We start from the raw sequence: 20,542 nt of genomic DNA, 5'->3' as shown, positions 1-20,542 counted from the left end.
TGTCCTTTCCATAATTAGAGAGTAGTATCCAATTCACCCCGTTCATTACCCCTGGGCCCGGAGACAAATGATGAGGAGGCCTGCTTTAATGCAGGCTCACTGGCTGGTCCGTTTGGGGTGAATGAGCAACAGTGACATGCATGAGGATAGGCGTCGCATTCACAAGGTGGTTCAGCTATTATGTGATATAAAATGTAAGTGGGAATTCTTTTCTTTTTTTTTCCATTCACACACCCCTCTCTGAAAATATCTGCACGATTCACCAGAGGACTGAACTAACAGTGAGAATTAAAGGACCGCAGGAGTGACATTGAGTGTTTTAGCGCCGCGGTAGGAAGAATTAATCAGGTGCAGAGAAATGCATGCGACTCTGTATTGTTGTGGTTAGCCTTCACACTTTGCCAACTGTGTGAGGAGGATCGAGCCTTAAAGATTAAAAGGACCTTGAAGATGTTACATCCTCCCTTGATATGCAGAGGAAGAGAATTGGTTCCGGCTGGTGACTGTGGACATTGTGACTGCCTCTCCTTGGGATGTGATTTTACATTGTAAGCCTTTTTTTTTTCTTTCAGAATTTGGTGAGATAAAAAGCATCCCTGTGAGCACCTATTTAACTTTTATTTGTCACAATGAAGACTGACCTGAAAAGGGCTAGTTTTCTTTGACAAGTACGTTTATTACTCATAGCCAATTTGCAAATAATTTTGTTTAAAAAAAAAAAAAAAAAAGGTTTTCTTCCTTCTAGACAGCCACTGTGCTCCAACCCAATCACCAATACTTTAAATGTTAAACCAAGTAAGTGTCTACAAAACCACAGTTAAGTTAAAAACAAGAAGCTTCTTTATGTTGCATCTTTCCATTTGTTTTCTATTTCTGTCTTATCACGACGCTGCGCCAACCAACATTTGGTTAGAGTGAGGAAAGCATCGCAGTTTGCAGTCATGGTCCAACTTCCTGTGAAGAATAGCTGGTTTTGTCGGCACTAAAGCAGCTGTAAATGTCTCCCGGCATCTTAAAAATATCAAGCGGTGTGACTCAAACTCAGGTGGCCTGTTCAGCAGCCTCATTGGCGTGTAATAACATCTTAACTCAGCATTTATTTATAAACCAATTCCATTGGCAGAATGGAAAATGAATGAAAAAGTTCGTAATGTACGTATCTGCAAAAGACAGATAAGCTGAAACCTCACATTTCTTTATGTTGCAACTTTCCATGTTTAAGTCTAAGTCTCTGTTTCTCTCTTGTCAGATTGCTTTTGTTACGCTCTGGTTAGGTTAAGCCACATACAAACACTTGTTTGGGGTGAGTAAAAATGTCATGGTTTGGCTTGAAATACCTCTTTTAGTCACCACAAACAACTGTAAATGTGCGGTGGTCTTCTTGAAAACACCTGTTTTTTTTGCCACAAACACAGCTGAAGATGGCCCGACGTCATGTGAAAAATATCCCATTTTGGTTGCCGCAAACATACCTGGAAACTTCCCAAGGTCTCCTTAAAAATATCTAGTGGTGTTACACTTCTAAATGCAGAAAATCAGACTTGGACTGCTGTCACCCGTTTGGCAGTATTTGTAGCATGAAGCTTTGCTCTAACACTGTCTGACTCACAACGGTGCAGAATCACTGCGGCAGAACCAAATATATTGTCTTCTTTTAAACACACAGTCCTCGTCATTGTCGGCACAAGTCAACCACCAAAGGTCAAAGATTTGTGATGAAGCCTCGAGCCCCTACGGTCTCAAGAAGAGAAGAGGAGTCTGGTAAACTCACATCTCTCTACCTCCACACCAGTTTTCATTTCCAAAGCCTGTCACAGGCGTTGCCTTGAGTTTTGTCTCTTATACACTTTTTTCACATATGCACTTATACTCTCCAAGACCTGTTGAGTAATTTTAGCATAGTTAATATCTCAGGAACTAAAACTCCATTGTCCTCTTAACAGATTGGACACAGTGTCTACTGCAGTAGATAAAACTAAGACATAATTTGACCTTTTTTAATCTCATCAATCTGATGGAACATGGGGGTCAGCTCCTTGCGTGATAAACACATTGTTAACATCGTAAGAACGCCTGACAGGTCATTATGGTGGAAATTAATGGATTGCATTATGAGATGAGACAAAAAATGAAGCTCGTCCAAGTTGCACTGCGAGTCAATTAAAAAACACATTTCCCAGACCCGATTCAATCATATAACATCAATCATCAGGCCCGTTCCCATTTAAACAACTCAAAGCCCAAACAATATTTAGTCCTACCCCTTTGCCCTGTAAATAACAGACAGTTTGCTCACTTGTTGTGTATTGACAATGACTGTAGCAGCGCCCGGGACAATGTCCACTAGAGGATTTATTTGCTCTCCATGTCCGTTGACTGTGGATCGTCAAGAATAGGGTGATGGGCTTCCTTTGCTCTGAGCTGTCCTTTAATTAAATTGTTCCCTGAGGCATGATGGAAGAGAGAATCTAGTTTCAGGGGTGACTGGGCCTCGAGTACAGTGGGAGACCTGGCACTTTGTGAGGGCCCCGCTTTGTTGTGTGTCTCTGCTGGAGGTGAAGCAAGCACTGAGGGTCTGACTTTGGCAAACATGAAAACAGCTTGTGGTGATGCATCAGTGTATCCGCCCCCCCATCTCCCCCCCCCCCAACCTATGAGCCACACACATGGTTTAGATGCTGCTCTATAGGAGAGCTTATGAGATATGCAGTATTTCTATACTTGTATCATGTACTTTATCTGTGAAAAAAAAAGACACTTCAGCTCTTCAGGCTAAAAAATATCATTAACAATGAGGGCATAAAACAGGAGTTCCTCTGGGGTTTGTCTTTGCTCCACTCTCCTGTGCATGTACAGATGCTTATTGTTTGTTGTTTTCCGCAGCAGTTCTATCTATGTATATACATTTAAATTATTGTGCAGTCTCTTGCTAAAAAGCAGTTTTTACAGTTATCAAATCTACTTAAGCACAACACGATTTCATATTGCACTTGGAGGACTCACAAGAGACAGATTAAAAGATAATGGAAGCAGCAGGTGCCAAGATATTCCGACTTTTAGTTCCTAGTGTTGGTCTAGCTCCAAAAACATATAAAGCTTCTTTCATTAGACCCAAGACTTCATCATAAATGACCACTGCTCCACTGCTATGGTGCCAAATAAGGATCAAAAATATGTCATAAATGTCTATTTCATACATTTTAAAATGAAATAAAATCTTGATACTGATACATCGGCCAACGATGCCTCAAATGTGGTTAGTTTGATTTGACCAGGCATGACATTTAACAGTTAAACAAAGAACGTTATTGTCTATAAATGTCTAATGCTGACTTTGTGTTAAGAATCTTTCACCTCAAGCCCAGTCTGAGATGAAGTGAAGATGCTGAGAAGAGAATATTATACAACTGTGTTCAAAGGCTGAGTAGTAATATCCATGATGAGTGATCCAATCTTGTCAGCTCAGTGGAGTGTTTTGCTGAATGATCTCAAATACATGTACATTGTACTACACTATAACTACAGTGTAGATACAGATAGAAACGGTACACTGAAAAAGAAGTGATGTTGACTATACTGAATTTCTTTATGTGATGCGGTTGCACAAGATATATGCATCTGTAACTATATATATCATTAAGGTGAGTGCACTCATTGTCTTTTTAGTGCTTTCTGCTCAACTATTTTGAGTAATAGTTACTCATTTTTTGCAATGGTTTAAATTGGCACTGCATAACAATGATAGTTGTCTTCCAAACTTGATAATTACCTTGATCTACAGTGTACTGTGACTCTGTTACATCAACTTTATCACAGCAGTTATCAGCTTTAAGATGAAGCAATGTTTTTGAACAACAACTGTGTGAGGGGGTAGAGGACCCAGCCTGTGATGAGTGGTCACACGCCCGACATGTCGGCAGCTGCTGCTCTATATTATCGACGTTCTTTTTCTTTTCTGCTTTAGAAGGGATTTTCCTGCTTTTTGCTGTTTGAGCACCATTGTGAGGTGTATTAAACACTTACGGTGCTCCTTTTATTGCTTATTTCAGCTGTAGCGTGCAGCACATTTTTAACCCAATTCGGCTGAAGAGCCACGTTCGCCCTCCTTTATGCTACCTCAAATGTGGATGTAATGCAACCCTTCCCACAATGTTGCTGCGCTCGCTGCCATTAACGTGTCCATCCTCCGTTCCCACTAATGGAAATTCACATTTGGTGTACCTAAGTGCCTCTCTCCAAGTGCCATTCTAATGTCCCATTCCCGGCCCCCTCCATTTGAATCTCTATTGAAAGTCATGCCGGAATCTAAAGAAAATTCCCTCTTGATGGTCAGTGGTTAGGAGGCAGATTACATTTTGTGTCCAAGGTAATTTCCCTCCACCCTAATTTCCCCATGAATGTAACAACCTGGTGTCCTCGCCACCTAAGCCAAGATATCCAAGGCCAGACTCCCTTTAATGAAGCCGTCCCCTCTCCTCTCTAATTCTTTCCCTTAGCTAGAGCCGACCGAGGCACAGGCCAGGACTCTGCCTCCCTCTTTGGCTGACAAATGGCTTGGCTGAATGAGTAATGGCTAATTAACGCTCTGAATATGACTGTTTATCTGACTTTATGATCTGACTGTGTGCCAGTTTGTTTGCCTGCCTGTCCGTCGTCGGTGAGTCTGTGTGAAGGCGTACCGAGCCGCTACAGACGTTAGTGGAAAAAACCCACCAGATGCTCGGGCTGCACACTCTGCGCTCCGGTCCTGGCAGCGTGCCACTGCTCCTGCTTCACTAGGCTAATGTAAATGCACTGTCTCATCATCTGGGCCCGGAGGGAGGCACGCTCGTCTGCCCCGACATGCTCGCTCTCATGGGGGGAGCAAGTGGGCCAGATGCTGGGGAAAAGCTTCCTTGGTGACGAGGGAGCTATCGGAGGTCAGGAGTGAAGGACTGCGAAACAGGGAGTCTGAAATAATTTGTGAAGCTGTCGGAGACTGCAGAAGCCAAGGTAGTGCTGCTTTATGAAACTGCACTTGTTCTCTCAGGAAGGCACAGCACTGAATGTCATTCAACTATTTCCAAAACGCAACATGTTCTTTGTGAATAAGTTTAATGAAAAGAAGTTTGGGTTTGATTGTGAAGGCTTTCATCACACAAAATTCCTGCAATTTGAATTTGTATACAAGTTCAAGGCTAATTTCTTCTTCTTCGTGGCAACCTTGCCGGGATAGAGTCCTCACGAGCTGATGCTTAGGAGGCTGCTTTCTATTTGTCGGCAGTGATCAAGCTGGGGAAAAAGCAATTTGATTTGTCCCTGATTTTCGCATTAAAATCAAGGTTGGTTCAACCAAATTACATAAAAACCTATTTCCTAACATATCAGTAGTGTAGACCTCTTCACCTGATGGCCCTTGGGCTGAATGCGGTCCTTTAACAACCTCCTTCCAGTCCTTGGATCATTTTGTCAATAAGCTAGTCCATTTTTTAGTTATATCTGTTGCTAAGAAACAAAAATATTCTTATTCTAACCAATTATAAAGTTTTAACCCAGGCTGTGTGAGCATTGGGAATCTACGAAAATCAAATTGACAACATACCAACAAGATTTTTCCTGTATATACAGAATGTTTCTCTTTTAGTCGTGAAACTACTAAATACAGCAGAGAAAAATAATTTAAGAAGTGAATCTTGATGCATTTCTGAGCTTTACAGCTCAGACACAGGAAATATTAAAGTCCCGTCCCTTCTAGACTGGCCCTCAGAGGTGGGAAGTAACACATACAAATATTTTGTTACTGTACGTGTCCTGGAGGAGATTTTTCAGGTATTTGTATTTTACAACTTGACAACTTCTACTTTTCCTCCCTGCGTCTGAACACAAATGTGGGTTCAAGCATTAAAAAGAGAGGAAAAAAAAGAAAAGAGAGAGTCCCCTCAATGACAAATGTTTAAATCAGAAAATGCAGTGCAGCTGAAAATTATGTATTCTTACGTTTAATTAGGAGGCCTTGTTGGATAACTGTTGGTCCTTGCAGTCAGGGAATGAGAGAGGAAATTGAAGTGTCGATCAAGCCTGCCAATGTAAGACCTAATTCTTGTTTGGATCTACTCGGTGGCAGGGGAGTCCTGTCTGTTAATGAAACACAGCTGAGGAGGTTCTGGCAGGGATTTATGGTCAAAGTAGTATCAGGGCAATTTGTGAGAGTGTCACAAAATATAATCCACAGGATTTGCGTACATGGACACACATTGTTTTCCTGACTCTCAGCATGACTGTCTTTCCAGACATTTGTTACTACTCACCAGAATCCAGGGTATGCTTCAACCCTGGCTCAGTTTAGGCACTGAAAGCACTTCGGTGAAGGTTTTAGGTTCCAATGGAAATGACCCAAACGCAAGACTGTGGGCGAAAAAAAACAAAAAGCAGCTTTAATAATGTACAGCTGACATCTAGACAACTAAAAAACAGCAGGCAATGAAACCAGAAAAAGGAGGCACAGAGGACAAAAGCTCTGACAGGAGGCATAAACACAGGACTGAGGGGGAGAGGGAATAACACACAGACTTTAAAGTAAAACTCTCACCAAAATGCAACCAAGGCTTTTTTTTGTGAATGTGTGTGAGTCAAACCTTCGTGTAAAAGCATAATTACGACGAAAGAGGCACTTTTTAGATTGACCATATTTTTGTTTTCGGCTCAAACTCATTTTCAATGGGAGTGCATGGGGCGTTTTTCGCTATTTCTAAAACACTAAGAAGGCTCGACACAACATGAAACTTTGCGCGTAGCATCACCAGGGTCTCTACACATGAACACGAGCATTGAGAACTGTGTTTGTGTACACAGAGTTTGCTAAAAAGAAAGTTTTTGAACAACTCATGTTAGCAGTAGCTTCTTCCTCATGCCATCGTCATGGCAGCCCAGACGTACTCGGGGATTGACACGTCTGGGTAGAGTGTATGTGGTTCAGTTGAGCTGTGTGTAGAGACCCTGGTGATACTACGAGCAAAGTGTCACGTTGAGTCGAGCCTTCTTAGTGTTAAAAATAGCAATTTTGATGCTAGCGTAAAAGCGCCCCAAGCACTCCCATTGAAAATGAGTTTGAGCCGAAAAAGAAAAAACGGTCAAAAAATCTCAAAAGTGCCTCTCTCATCGTAATTATGCTTTTACACAAAGGTTTGACTCATATACATTCACAAAAAAAAGCCTCAGTTGCATTTTGGCGAGAGAGTCACTTTAACACACCAGGGAAGCAAGACTAAATAGGGACAGGTGAAACTAATTGGGGCAATCAAAAAAGGCAGAAAAACAAAACAAAAAAACCCCACAAAGAACATCACATGAGGATAAACCTGACAAAATAAAAAACAGGAACCGGCTCAACTGAAACACAAATCCACGTCATAAAGTGCGGTAAAGCTTATTGTTCGCATTATATGTTAGTAAAACTCTATTATAACTCTATTTGTTAGGATTCGTAATGCAGCCACTGTACTTCTAATTAAGACAGTGAACTCTTCTCAAACGTCTGCACCACTGCATTTAAAAACCTGTCCTGGGCTGTGCTGTGCAGGATCACAGATCAGATTAACCACAGGCGTCTCGTGAATGTTCCCATGTCTGCACGGAGCAGCGGGACGGATAGACAGTTGAGGGGCCCTGAAACCTTTCATCTAGTATTTTTTTTTTTTTTTTTTTCGTGTGATTGGTTTGGACAGATCTAATTTTCACGAGGCTTCTGAAGGCTCCCCTGTCTCTGTAGTGTGAGAGTCCCCAGAGAGCGCAGCGCTGCCTCCAAGGATTGGACAGACAGGCAGACTGCTCGACACAGACACTGGGTATCTACGGCAGGAATGATAACCGTGCTCATATAATGTTTGGTTGGAAGGGAGAACAACGGCTGCGCGATGCTGTACTTTGCAATTTCACTTTGCTCCGGGGCTAAAAAAGCTGCTGTAGTTGGTAGTGTATCACCAGCAGAGTGAAGATTAATCAAACTGTCAGTGAATTTGAAAAATCTCACCAAGTTGGCAAGCGCAGCCAGTGAAATCTTTCATGTCTTCAGCTGCCTGGCATGGCTGCAAATGCACAATGAACATCTCTCACTGCCTGTAAAATCCCACTTATCGCTCCGATGATTGGAGACGGTTCTTTGCCGATTTCGGATTGACCGTGGCCGAGCATGGCTGCTCTGTAAAGTCGGAGCATCGCCAGTGAATGAACTATGAGAAATGGTCTTCGCTGCCTAGGCCAGGGTGAGAAACGTATTTACATCCTCAACATATATAAGTGTCAGAATGTCAAAGTCAGCCATTGCAAATAAAAGTCTTTCATGAAAGAAAGAGAAACACTGAAATCAACTAAACCCCAAAAATAGAGCTGGGGCAGCCCTCCACTATTGGAAGGTCGCTGGTTTAATCCTCAGATCTACCAGCTGCATGTGAGAATGACCTTGGGCAAAATACTAAATTGCTCCCGATGGCTGTGAGTGTGTGTGTGTGTGAATGGCTGAGCATGGATTGGTAGGGTTCTTTGGATTGGAAGTGCTGTCTCACTGCTGATGAGCAAGCCTTTCAGTGAATCAGTGTATGAATGTGGAAAGTGCTGTAAAGTGCTCTGAAGGGTCCGTAGACTCGAAAAGCGCCACTGTACATATAATGTGGGTCCATTCATCATTGTATGTACTGTATTCAAAGTCAAGACTCTTCACCAAGGCCAAACAGCTCCCTCTTACTCAATCAAGCCTCGTCCAATATCAAATAAAACGTGCTTGATTCCGCTAGATCTGGATTTTGATTCAGCTCTGCATGACATTGTTATCGTGTCACCTAAATTCACCCGATTTGCTTTAATCAAGGTCCCTGCATTCATGCATTCCCTGAAAAAATGTGCGAAAATGTCAGAGATCACCCTGTCTCGCAATGTTTAAGAAAATGAGAGAGAATTATGGATCCGCATGAAACGTTCAAGCGGTCGATTCTGGGCCGTGATTCATCCTCCATTTTGTGGAGTTTTGTGGAAATCTGTTGAGTAGTTTTTTGTGTAATCCTGCCGACAAACCAACAAACACATTGACGGACACAAGCGAAACATAACCTCCTTGGCGGGGTGATTGTATTCAGCCCAGGGAACTGAAATGATGAATATGAAACGACCTTTGAGCTTTCTGCCATTTTCAATGTCATTCAGTGCCAAGATTTAGTCTTTTGAGCTTGCTACCAATAAAAAGTGTTGATCAGTTCTTCCTTATATTGGGGGGGAAGTTACACAGTAAGGTCACAGAATCTGTTTGTGTTATAGTTTTTTGTGTTTTCTTTTCTAATTCATGCACATCTTGCATTCAGTGTTGTGTGTGAAATATGTTTTGTTTATTATCCCAGTTACACCCACAAGTGAATGGCACATCTTGTTCACCAGGGTATGATGTTAGCAATTACATTCCTGCCAACTACCGATACACCCAAGTTTATACGTGGCAGAGGCTACAGTATGTACAGTATCTGACTTCCACACTGGGCAGTGAAGGTGACAGCAGTGCACTTACAGGCGAAGAGGCGGCGAAACAGGTGACCGTTGTTTGAATGTCCATGTTTGTAAGCGTGGAAATACTGGATTTTTTTTTTTTAAGGAAAACTGACCTTTCTTGTCGGGACCAAGACCGGATATTTTTCATGCACATTTAGACCGTCTCCAGCATTGTGTGGCAACAAAACCAGGTGTTTTTAAGCAGACCCGGAGACATTTCCAGCTGCGATTGTGGTGACCAAAACAGGTACTTTAAGCCAAACCATGATGTTTTCCTAACCCTAACCAAGGTGTTTTTGTTCCTTAACCTATTCTGGTGGGTGGCGGGTCACCAAATGAAACACAGTGTCATGTGTATTAAACTTATGGAGTTTTCTAGCTGTGAACATTGTTGGAAACATTTGGGGTAGTGAAGTACACGACTTGACTGATATACAACAATTGTGGAACTAATATGATACATTTCAATGCAGAAATGTTACACATTATATCTTTAAATGAATAAGAGTTTCACTTTAATATTTTTTTTTTCTGTTTCTGACTCTGTGTAACTATGAATTTAAAGCAGCGTTTTTTGTTTTGTTGGCAGGAAACTTTTTTTCCGGTCGCTGAGAGCTTCTCCTTGATCCTCATGGACCTTGAATGCAGCTGACACCTCGCAGCCACGTTCCTGACAGAGCAGTCAATCACTTCTGTCTGCTGCCACACAAACCAGGACGTCATCTGCATAAAAGTGAAAGATGCGCCGGACATGAATAAAGAAAACCTGTGGCTAATGTACTTGAAGGAATATAAATAGACATCAGAGGGGATGACTGATTGTGATGAGCAACGGGAGGCTTTCCAGGGATGAGACCTTTTAGAGCAATTCAATTACCTTCAGGCGCACAGGAAATGTTGGATGTTATAAAGTTTGATTACATCAAGGCTGACGAAAGGATGGGAGGAGACGGCTGTAAACAGGAACATTAACCTAGGCATTATTTAGATTGTGGCTGTATATTTCACAATTCCAGCTTGAGTTAACGCGGAGCACATTTCTGCTTGAATTATTGCAGAAATTATCCAAGAGAATATACTGTAGCTTCATCTGTCCGTGACAGCGGAGAGAGATTTCTGCGTCGACGCAATTAGTCACGGCTGAATGTTTTCCGTTGCCTCGGATAATCTGAAAATTGTTGACATTTAGTGCCAGCCCCTTTGACCACTCTTGATTCCTGACAAGCTCGATATGCTCGCGGAAAGTGAAGATGGGAGGATGAGTGACTGCTGCAGGAGCGGGTTGGTGGGGGTGGGGGGCATAATCAATACAAACATGAGGCAATTAGTGTAGCACTCATATTTCTTCAGGGAGGTGGGTGTTAAAAAAAAAAAACAACAACGTGGCGATCAAAGTGATGTCTGCGCCATGCAAGTCATTAATGAGGCACCAGAGCGACTACAGGGATATATTGTTAAAGAGCCTTTAACAAACCTGCAAGGAATTAATTAAAACACAGTACACCCCTCCGTCTGTCACACAGCGTTATAGATCATGTGAAAAGGGAGCAGACAGGGAGGAAAAACAGGCCTGGCGGCTCCCTCCCACATGCATCCTCTGATTTTCATTTTCTGCCACAAACTGAGAGCGGACGCCATGTCTGGACTGGGCGGCCACTTTGAAAACCGGCGGAATACGCCAATTAACAGGATCTGGCAGGAGACACAAGTGTCGTGCCAAGTGGACAGGACCGAGTCCAGGAAGCGTGATGTCAGTGCTCATTTTGTCCACGGTCCTCATGAAACATGCAAATGACAGGAAACGGGGACGCAAAACATTCAGAGGCGCAAATAAACAAACACAAATACAAACACCGTGTTTGAGCCTCGTACGCAGCTGGAAATCACCGCTCGGGGGAAGGTGATGTGATGTGTTTGGACTTGATCTATCCAACACACACACACACACACACACACACACACACACACACACACACACACACACACACACACACACACACCTAATAGGCCGCAGCTGTCAACAAACGAGAAAGTGGTCATTAGTGCAACAGATCAGTGAGACACACAGGAGACATGAGAGGAGCCCTCATTTAAGAGCAAGGACTTGGACATGATCAGAAAAAGTACGACACGGGGATAATTAGGTTCAATCTTTTATTAAAACAACTTTCTAAATCAAGGTACAAAAGCCATGCGATGCAAATGGAGATCTGTGAAGGTGTAACCAGGCAACCTGTGGACTGGAAAATGATCTGAATGACAGAACTACACAGAAAGCAGCACACTGAGGGAGAAAACTACAGCTTCAGCCAAATACAAGCACATGAATACAAGTCAGTCCTCCTAAATAAGTCAGCATTCCTGTACGGCTGGTTACCTCGTCAATAGTCTTGAAGTCAGTAGGTTTTTTTGAATGGGTTTTTGGTTAAATGTCTGAAATAAATAAATGTCTGTGGCCATGGAAAACCCCACATTGGAATTAAAAAGCATAGAGTGCTGCTGGGATGACTTATTTTTCTGGGCTAACCCAGTTAGCACTCTCCCCCCCAGTTCCCTCTACATAAAGCCTGTATAGTTTTTGACTTGTATTTTGGCATTAATTAAATCCTTAGAAGTATAAAGCTACTTTTATAGCTATAAACAGACTACACTAAACAACAACCCCACTGAGCATCTTACTTAAAGTTACAATACACGTTCTCTGTAAATGGATAAATCTACAAGTTGAAAAGTTAGAACAGTTTGTAACTAAAGTCAGCCTGACGGCCAAAGACGGACTAATGAGTAGATGAGTCTCCTTGTTCGGTGTGATGACAGTTAACATCTCATTTAGCCACTTGATGGCAACCGCCTTTTTAAAGATGTTTTAGTGTTTTAAAATACAATTTGGGGACATTTGATTACATATTTTATGTTGAAGAACAAAATGTGTAAATATCTCAAGCCTGTGGTGACAAGAGATCATATTTCAGATCATATTTTTATTGCATTTAATGCAAAACAATAGAAAAAAACCCCACTGACACTGAGACAGGGGAACCAGATGTGCACAAATGTTGACTGACTTCCTGGTTTTAGGGCTCAATACTACAATGCTATTGAAATCTCCTAAAAGGCGGCGCACACAAGTGGCTAAATGAGACAACAGAAGTTGCCAGAGACTGTTTTCCCTCCAAATCTTTTTATAGTACACTGGGGGTCAATGATGTACCATAGCCTGAAAAAACAGTCAAAAATAAGCATTTTTAGACTCTTGATGGTTTATTTTATTACTAATATAAGACATGGCAATCAAATCTGATCCACATACTTTTAATTTTATGTTGTTGTCTTGTCATGTCCTTCATGCTGCTTTTTCACCCTGTCTAGATCTCACTTGAAAAGATTTTAATCTTAATGTTACTTCCTAGTTATATAACATTTATAGAACTTTGTAACTATTTCATTGTTAACTGTTTAGAAATAGAGTCTGTGGGATTGTTTAAAAAAAAAAACATGAAAGATATGTCAGATGCTTTGAGAAGTTACAGAGATGTGAGAGTGTAGAGACGGCAGAAAAAAGGCACTTTCATCTAGTCATTTTTGTCTTCCCATCTTTTATCTCTTATTTTTCATAATTACCTACGCAAGTGTCCCTGAGCTACGATAATACCACATATTGTGGCACCATCTGGCCCGGAGAGCACACCCTCCTGCAAATATTTTCCAGAGGTCAAACGCTGCGCAAGAGCAAATTTGCAAACACTGAATTGAAAATAGTCCAGTTGTCTCATTGACCTTCCTCACTTCAGCTGCGCACACAACAAAGCAAACACTGCCGTGTGCCAATGGATGGCAAAACAAGTGAAAGGAAGGAAGATAAAATCAAATGAATATGGGATCAAGGTAACAGAAGTGAACATGGAAGAATGTTTTTCTCCCTCTTCAAGGTAATGTCGATAGGAAGCCCCCCTCCATCTACCCAACGGCTCATTAGTTTCTCTGTTGTTGTAAGATTGGGCAAATTACATCATGTCCATTACTCTCGCTGTGTGGCTCCATCCAGCACATCTGAGAAATGAATGGGCTTAGAGCTATTTCATTTTTATTATGAAGTGCCTGTTGACTTGATATGGTCTGCTCAGTACATGGATGCCCGACACCTCGGTTTATGATCTCATGAGATATTGTGAGACTGAGATGAATGCAGCAGAAGAACACGGACTAACTCGAAGCGTCAATTAATCAGACTGAAGCCAAAGGGAAGTCATAACAACATCATCCAACTTACTTTGTGGCGCTGGGGAACTTTTTGATAAATACCATAAAAGCCACGACTCGGGATCACCCTGGGAACTACATGACGGTTGGAGATTAGTATTTATCTAAATGAGCTATTGAAATAAAACCCCGCCCGCCCACTTCTACAAGTCCCGAAACTGGAAATGTCCAGCATCCGTGCTCAGCTACCCACATTTGAAGGGGAACGCCACTGTTCAGTTAACTAATCATGACAAGTATTTTTTAACCTTTAAAAACTGTTGTTAAAATGTCTTCTGCAGCTCTGGAGGAGAAGTCAAGTGTGTGTGTGTGCTCGGAGACTACCAGCCCGGACTCCTCTCTGCTCCTCGTCCCCGTCTAGTCTAGGTGTGCTGAAGTGCCCCTTTAATTTTCCACCCTGATACTTTATTTATAACTGTAGCATAAAAACCAGGAATGTGGGCATTATTATTTCACGCTGCTCTTCATTTATGCAGAGGTTCCATAAAAAAAAAAAGAAGAAAAAAAAAACGTCTTACTCACTGAAACTCCAGAGAACTGTCTGAACTCAGCACATCTTTGCTCCTTCGCCGATGTTTCAAGATGTCTCATGAGACGCCAGGATTAAGACGACAGCTCAGCTCGGGCTCCATTCATATAACATGAACACATTTCACCGGGTTTCTCACATTGTGCTGCTTACTGTGTGTGGTTTAGAAAGGAATCTAATCACATAACAGGGTTTTTTTTTTTTCTTTAATCCCCACGGAGAATAAAAGACACAGAGGACAGAAATGTTGGTAAAAAATAAGAACACTCACAATATATATAATTTTAGCTAATACGTAGATGGCAAATGACAGAATAATACATATAATCACTACTTGCTTCATAACAAAATGTACAGTTCAATCACCGGCAACAATCCATGCAGCATTTGGATGTTATTCACCATCAATAAAAGGAATGTGTTAGCTTTGTTAGCGGGAAAAACAAAACAAACCCTCTCAGTATAACAACCTCAGTGTTATATTACATTCTATGTATGTCACTCAACATACACTCAAAGTTACACATTTCACAAGGACACTTGACCTTAAAATGAAGAAGGAAAGTGCTTTACGACACAGAAATGATAGTAAGACATGCACGCTGGAAAAAAAAGAAATAAGATGTATTGTTCAATGTAAGAAAGCACTTGAGGCATTTGAGAAAATGGCAACAAGTACAACAGTCAGGAGAGAACCAGTAAATTGCTACAGCTAGTGAACTGAAGAGTTTTTCGACTTGGGAGTCAGACAATCAAAAAGGTCTTTAAAATCTGAACTCTGTACTCCGAAACAGACAGTAATTACCTCGACTGATCGCAGCAAAACAAAACAAAAAATAATGACAGCATTTTAAATGGAATCATGAAAATAATGAAATTCACATCTTTGTTCAGCGGACCGCGACAGCCAGACGTTTTAATCAGGAGTGTTTGTCAAAGCCTGCTCTGTTCAGGAGGAGGTGACCTTCAGTTTTGCTTTTTAACTTTGTGCTGTACAACAACGAATAATCGGACCTCATTCCAATGCCACTTCTGTTTCAGAGCAGCTGAGGGCAAGCGATGCTTTCACTGTGTGTGTGTGTGTGTGTGTGTGTGTGTGTGACTTTTTTGCAGATATACCGTGAGGTGCAAAGGGACTACTTCAGGTTTTAAGGATAGACAAAAACATTTCCAAGCAGATTTCTCTGCTCAGAACATGAAATTAGGCCAAATTAAATGATCGGTTCAAGCTGTGGATGAAAACAAAGGAGCGAGGATCTGAAACTAATAAGAATTATTAAAGGAACAGGTCAACATTTTGGGAGGTGGGCTTAGCTGCTTTCTTTTTGGCTGATAGTTATATGTTTGCATCTCACAGCGAGCTGCTGGGGAGCTTACCTGGGCACAAAGACTAGCTAGCTAGTTAGCTACTGAGACGTCTGCAAACTAGCTGAGGTTGGTTTATGCTTGTTATAAGGTAAAGGACCATAGTAGACTGAAACAACAGAGTTCTTGCGACCTTTCGATTGTACCACTAAACAGAATCAGGACATCCCTACCCCGATGACGTGAACACGCAGAAAGAAGGGACAGGGCAACTAAGGGCATGGCAAGACGTGTACTGGGATTGGGCTTTTGCGAGTTTAAGAGCTACGAGTATATACATTTTTTTCCCTTCGGTCGGAGATGCTTCTTTCTTCTCCCAGTCTTTGTGCTGATCTAACCAGCCTCTGGATGTAGCCTCATATGTACCACACAGATATGAAAGTGTTATCCATCTCATTGAACCTCAAACAAATAAGCTTTTTTCCCAAAGTCAAAAGTTAAACAAAACTCCTTCTAAATAGAAAAAAAAAACAAAAAACATTTTAAAGTATCCAGTATTTTGCCTCCCACTCTGCTCACACATTCACTCACGGTGTTACTAATTCACAGCCAATGTGTCCACAGTCGCCCTCCTGTGAGCCACAGATGATTCATGGGGGCCCATAAAAGGGCGTATTCTCCATAATATACTGTATAATACATCCTGGGGTATTCTTCCAGTGTGTTCTAGTGCAGAACAATGGGAGTGTTTGTCGAGAGCACAGCCTGAAGCAGCAGAAATCGTTGGCAACATGCAACCTGCAGCCGAAAAAAAAACAAAAAAAAAACGCCGCAGACAAACAACTGCATCAACTAAACGATAAAACACAAAAATAACACAAAGGAGGACGGAAAATGAACACAGGGAACACGGTGCTCTTCTTCCGGCTGTGAGCGTTTAAACAAATCTTCGAATAATGCACCACGACACACCTCAGACATGTCTCCCAGCACAGACACATAATTCCTTGCCTTGTTGCGAGGCGCTTTACACTTCACGGTGGATTTACCGTACAGCAGGGGTAAAGCTGATTGGTGGAGAGCTGCCAGATGACGGCACAATCACGGGCTGAGGAACAACTTAGAAAAGATATACTGTACGTTAATCATGTAACATGCACGGCATACCGCATGAATTCCCGCCTCAAGTATCAAGGGCACATTTCTCCAAGGAATAGAAGGAAGTGAAATTTTGAACTCTTCCCGAGGCCCTGAAATTATCTCCAGGTTTTCCGAAGAGGACGAATCATAATGTAAGATGTTTCTGCTTTACATACATAGCGCAGTGGACACTTTGATCCGCAGCCGCTCGGAGCGCCGGGCTGCAGCGTACCTCTCGAGCACATGTTGTCCCAGAGGACATCGGAGCCATGACCCTGCCCGTGTTGCGGACGCCTCCTATCCGCTGGGCTATACTGGGAGGAATTTAAAGCAGGGCGTTTTTACATTTCGATGATGCTCTTGTCAGCTAGGTTGACTTACAATGAGTTTGGAGTTGTAAGTCTTTGTAGGCGCTGAGGGTACGCTTTTCAGATCAGAATTTCCCGTTCCTCACGCAATCCAAGCTACAAACAGGAACACAGAGGGCAGAGTTTGGGATATCTGCAGGTCAAACGGCCGGACGTCTGACTAAAACTGGGATCAATCTGAAGAACATTCCTCCGTACATCTGCTATTTCTTGGGCTTTCAACTATCCCAGAGAATCTACATCAGGGGGGAGACATTGAGTTATAATGGAGATCGGAAGCTACGTCTCGTACGTATTATGTTTGTTACTACTTCGTCATAAAAACATTGAAGGTTAAAACTGGACTGATGGAGGGACCAACAATCCATGACTTTGACACAAAAATCAAGTTGTTATTTTTAAGTTGCATTAGGAAATGGTACATTCTGAACTGATGTTTGAAGACTAACACCAACAAACATTTGAAGACATTTTCACTTCTAGTCTTCATATCATCACTGGTGGAGAGCAGTGTTTGCTTGCTTCCTGTCATATGAATGTTGTACACAAGTTTCAGTCTCGTCAGTCAACAGCCTAATCGTTCCCGGGCTACCCACAGAATAGGGACACTTTTGGGGGGCATGAACTCAACATGGACTATGGTTCCTATGACTGAAATGCAGAAAGAATGAATTCAGAATTTATTCAGTCAAAGCAGCTACACCAATTTTAATTTCTCCTTAATTTCGAGCACCCCCTGTGGACAAAAACACCTACTTATACAAAAATATTAAACTGGCTAGCACGCACCTTCGTTTTGGAAGCAAGTAAAAAAAAAAAAAAGAAGCACATTTTAAAGCTATGTTTTGTTTTTTCAACAGCCGTTTGCAGGATGTTAACAAATGGTGATCTTATGATGAAGATCAGTAATTTGTGTTATTTAGGGGGTGACAGGCAACTGACCTGTTCAGTTGTTTAGATATGACGTGTTGAGACACAATGAAAACTTTGTTTCTGTGCCATTCATACACTTAGGTTGACAAGTTCTGTTGCTCATTAAGTTAATGTTATCAACATTCCCTCATGATGTTATGATTTTGCTATATAACTATAATAACTGTACTGAAAAAGGCATTATTATTTCAGTCAGAAGGACGCATCAGTATTAAACTGAGACTGTTAAAAAGTCCTTGTGGTACATTTAACTGTTCAGCTATATTTTCTGCAAAATTTCCATCTTAAAATGAAGATCTAAAGTTCACTGTGAAGCCTTCGCCACACTGCCATGAACGTCGACTCTGGGGAACAGATGCTGAATATTGGCTTGACGTAGTGAAATGTGCTCAAATGTTGTAATATACTTCTACAATCCTCGCCACACTATAATATGTAAACTCCCACACTGTGAAAATACACAGGACACGACCTCACAGTCCTCAGTGGGACACTAGTTACAGCCAAGACATCCGGCACCCAGCCACTTTTAACCTACGCGTCGTTTGACCCGTAAATCACCAATTCACTGCCCGCTGAAAAATAGCCCCAAATGTAATGTGATAGTAAACATTATTCTGCAGGATGAGTGAGATTGTGCAGCTTAGCTGCAGTACATTACAGTCGTCAGGGCCCTGTGCATTAAGGCGCCTAAATTAGAAGTCTTTGAATCCTTCCAGTCCTTCCCTCCGGGCCGCCGCTCTGGCCGGGACACTAATCACAGCCTGGGGAGGGGAGTCACGGTCACAGTCAGAGTGTCTCAGCCCTCCGGAGCAACGAGCCAACCTCCACACCTCAGCACTTCGCTGATTATTCTTCACTGCCCTGGAACAGATGCATTCAAATGTAATGGCCCAAACCAGGAGACACACACACTGCGCTCAAAGACAAATGGGAAGATGTGTTCACACAGTGATACTGTACACAAAGAGGCACAAAGCTGGATGAGAGCATGAGCGAGGGAGACAGAGCATCTTCCTCCGTCTCCATACAATGAACTGCAGAGTATATCGCAGGCACAAAATGATAATAGAATACAATTAACTTCAAATGGTTTCACTGCACACATAAATCTCTCCCTCTGCGGGGTCACAAATGATTTAACTCCTTCCGTAAGGATGGAGTTTATAATTGCACATTGCTCTATGTGCTGTGATGCTCACATTGTCAATGGCACACTGTTCAAGAGCGTTAGGAACTTCTCTCTGCAGAATAAATTAGCAATCCATCCGGACATCACGCCAATGGCAAAACACGTCTCCTAAAATGCAATTTCACAGCATTACAAAAGAAAAAAGAAAAAAAAAAAAAGCTGACATCTTTAAGTTGTGTGAGTAACCTCACACAACAGAGCGTGACGTTAGAAAATCTGATTCGCATCGACACATCTGGTTCACCTTCCAGTTTGACTGAAATCTGTTTTGTACTCGCCTGTAGTGTTTCGTTTTTTTAAAAGACCTTGTTCGTTGCAGCTTCCTTAATCAGACCAGAGTGAATTGAAAGCTGCCTTCAATACTCCCTCCATTTGAGATGAAGGCTTAGTGATACTTGTTATAGATTAATTACAGCCTGACAGAAGAAGACGAGACACCCAGAGGAAACAGAGTAGGCGAGCTCATCAGATGTCCATGGCAACGTGGCTCCTGTCTTCGACTTCACTCCTGTAAAAAAAAAAAAAAAAAAAATTGAATGCAGCCTTTTCCGATGCACGGCGCCTGCGGAAACATGAGCTGCTGAGGTCACTGCAAGTTGATGGATGTTTTTTTTTTTCTTCCTCATGTTGTTTTCTCCAGTTATATTTCTTTTAGTCTTCGAGACATCCTTTGCTTAACTCACAGAGCAGCAAACAGATCGAACAGTCAGTGGGGAGTGGCGTGCCGTTTGCTTTCCTTCAGCTCTCAGATTCAGGAGAAAAGACTTAATTTTCACAAAGTAGGAGATATGTTTTTGCTGTACGGTTCGGTCAAACCTTAACTGGAAGTCAGCCTGACTTAGTGGCAAATGTCAGAAGACTGGATATGAGTCATCCAGGATGTGCCGAGCAACCCCCCCCAAACTACGCTCTTCTTACTGATATGGAGTGAAACTTGTGCCAAAATGGATGGTCACTTCAGGGAACACGCTTTCTGTCTATGCTGAGATTCAGCTGTTTCCCAGATGGTGATGACGATGACGATGATGATGATGACAATGATGATGGTGTAGCATTTCCGCGTTGGTTCAGCCAGGGTCACGACAGCTGCCAGGACGGGTTGAAGAACTTGATGGCGTGAGACTTGGCCCACTTGGCGAACACAGACTTCTCCGTGATGAAGCGGTGCCCGCCGTAGGGGGCGCTCTCGTGGAGCAGGTACTCCGCACACTCGTCGCGACTGCCCGCCTCGTAGTAGTGGTAGGGAACCCTTCTGTAACCCTCCGTCCTGAGGAGCAGACAAGAAGACAAAAAAAGATGTGACTT

General features: G+C 42.3%; 1 protein-coding gene across 1 annotated transcript in view; it reads right to left on the bottom strand.

Annotated features, from left to right (window-relative positions):
• Positions 1-14,504: 14,504 nt before the first annotated feature.
• st6galnac3 (ST6 (alpha-N-acetyl-neuraminyl-2,3-beta-galactosyl-1,3)-N-acetylgalactosaminide alpha-2,6-sialyltransferase 3) overlaps positions 14,505-20,542 on the bottom strand; it is an 81,127-nt gene continuing 75,089 nt past the window's right edge. The window contains exon 5 of the mRNA XM_037085103.1: positions 14,505-20,504. Coding sequence (XP_036940998.1) covers positions 20,315-20,504 — 190 coding nt within the window. The 3' untranslated portion in view covers positions 14,505-20,314. The remainder of the gene's footprint in view (positions 20,505-20,542) is intronic.

Source organism: Acanthopagrus latus, chromosome 21 (genome assembly GCF_904848185.1).
Source record: "Acanthopagrus latus isolate v.2019 chromosome 21, fAcaLat1.1, whole genome shotgun sequence".
Classification (NCBI taxonomy): Eukaryota; Metazoa; Chordata; class Actinopteri; order Spariformes; family Sparidae; genus Acanthopagrus; species Acanthopagrus latus.
This window is presented reverse-complemented; position numbering and strand designations above follow the sequence as displayed.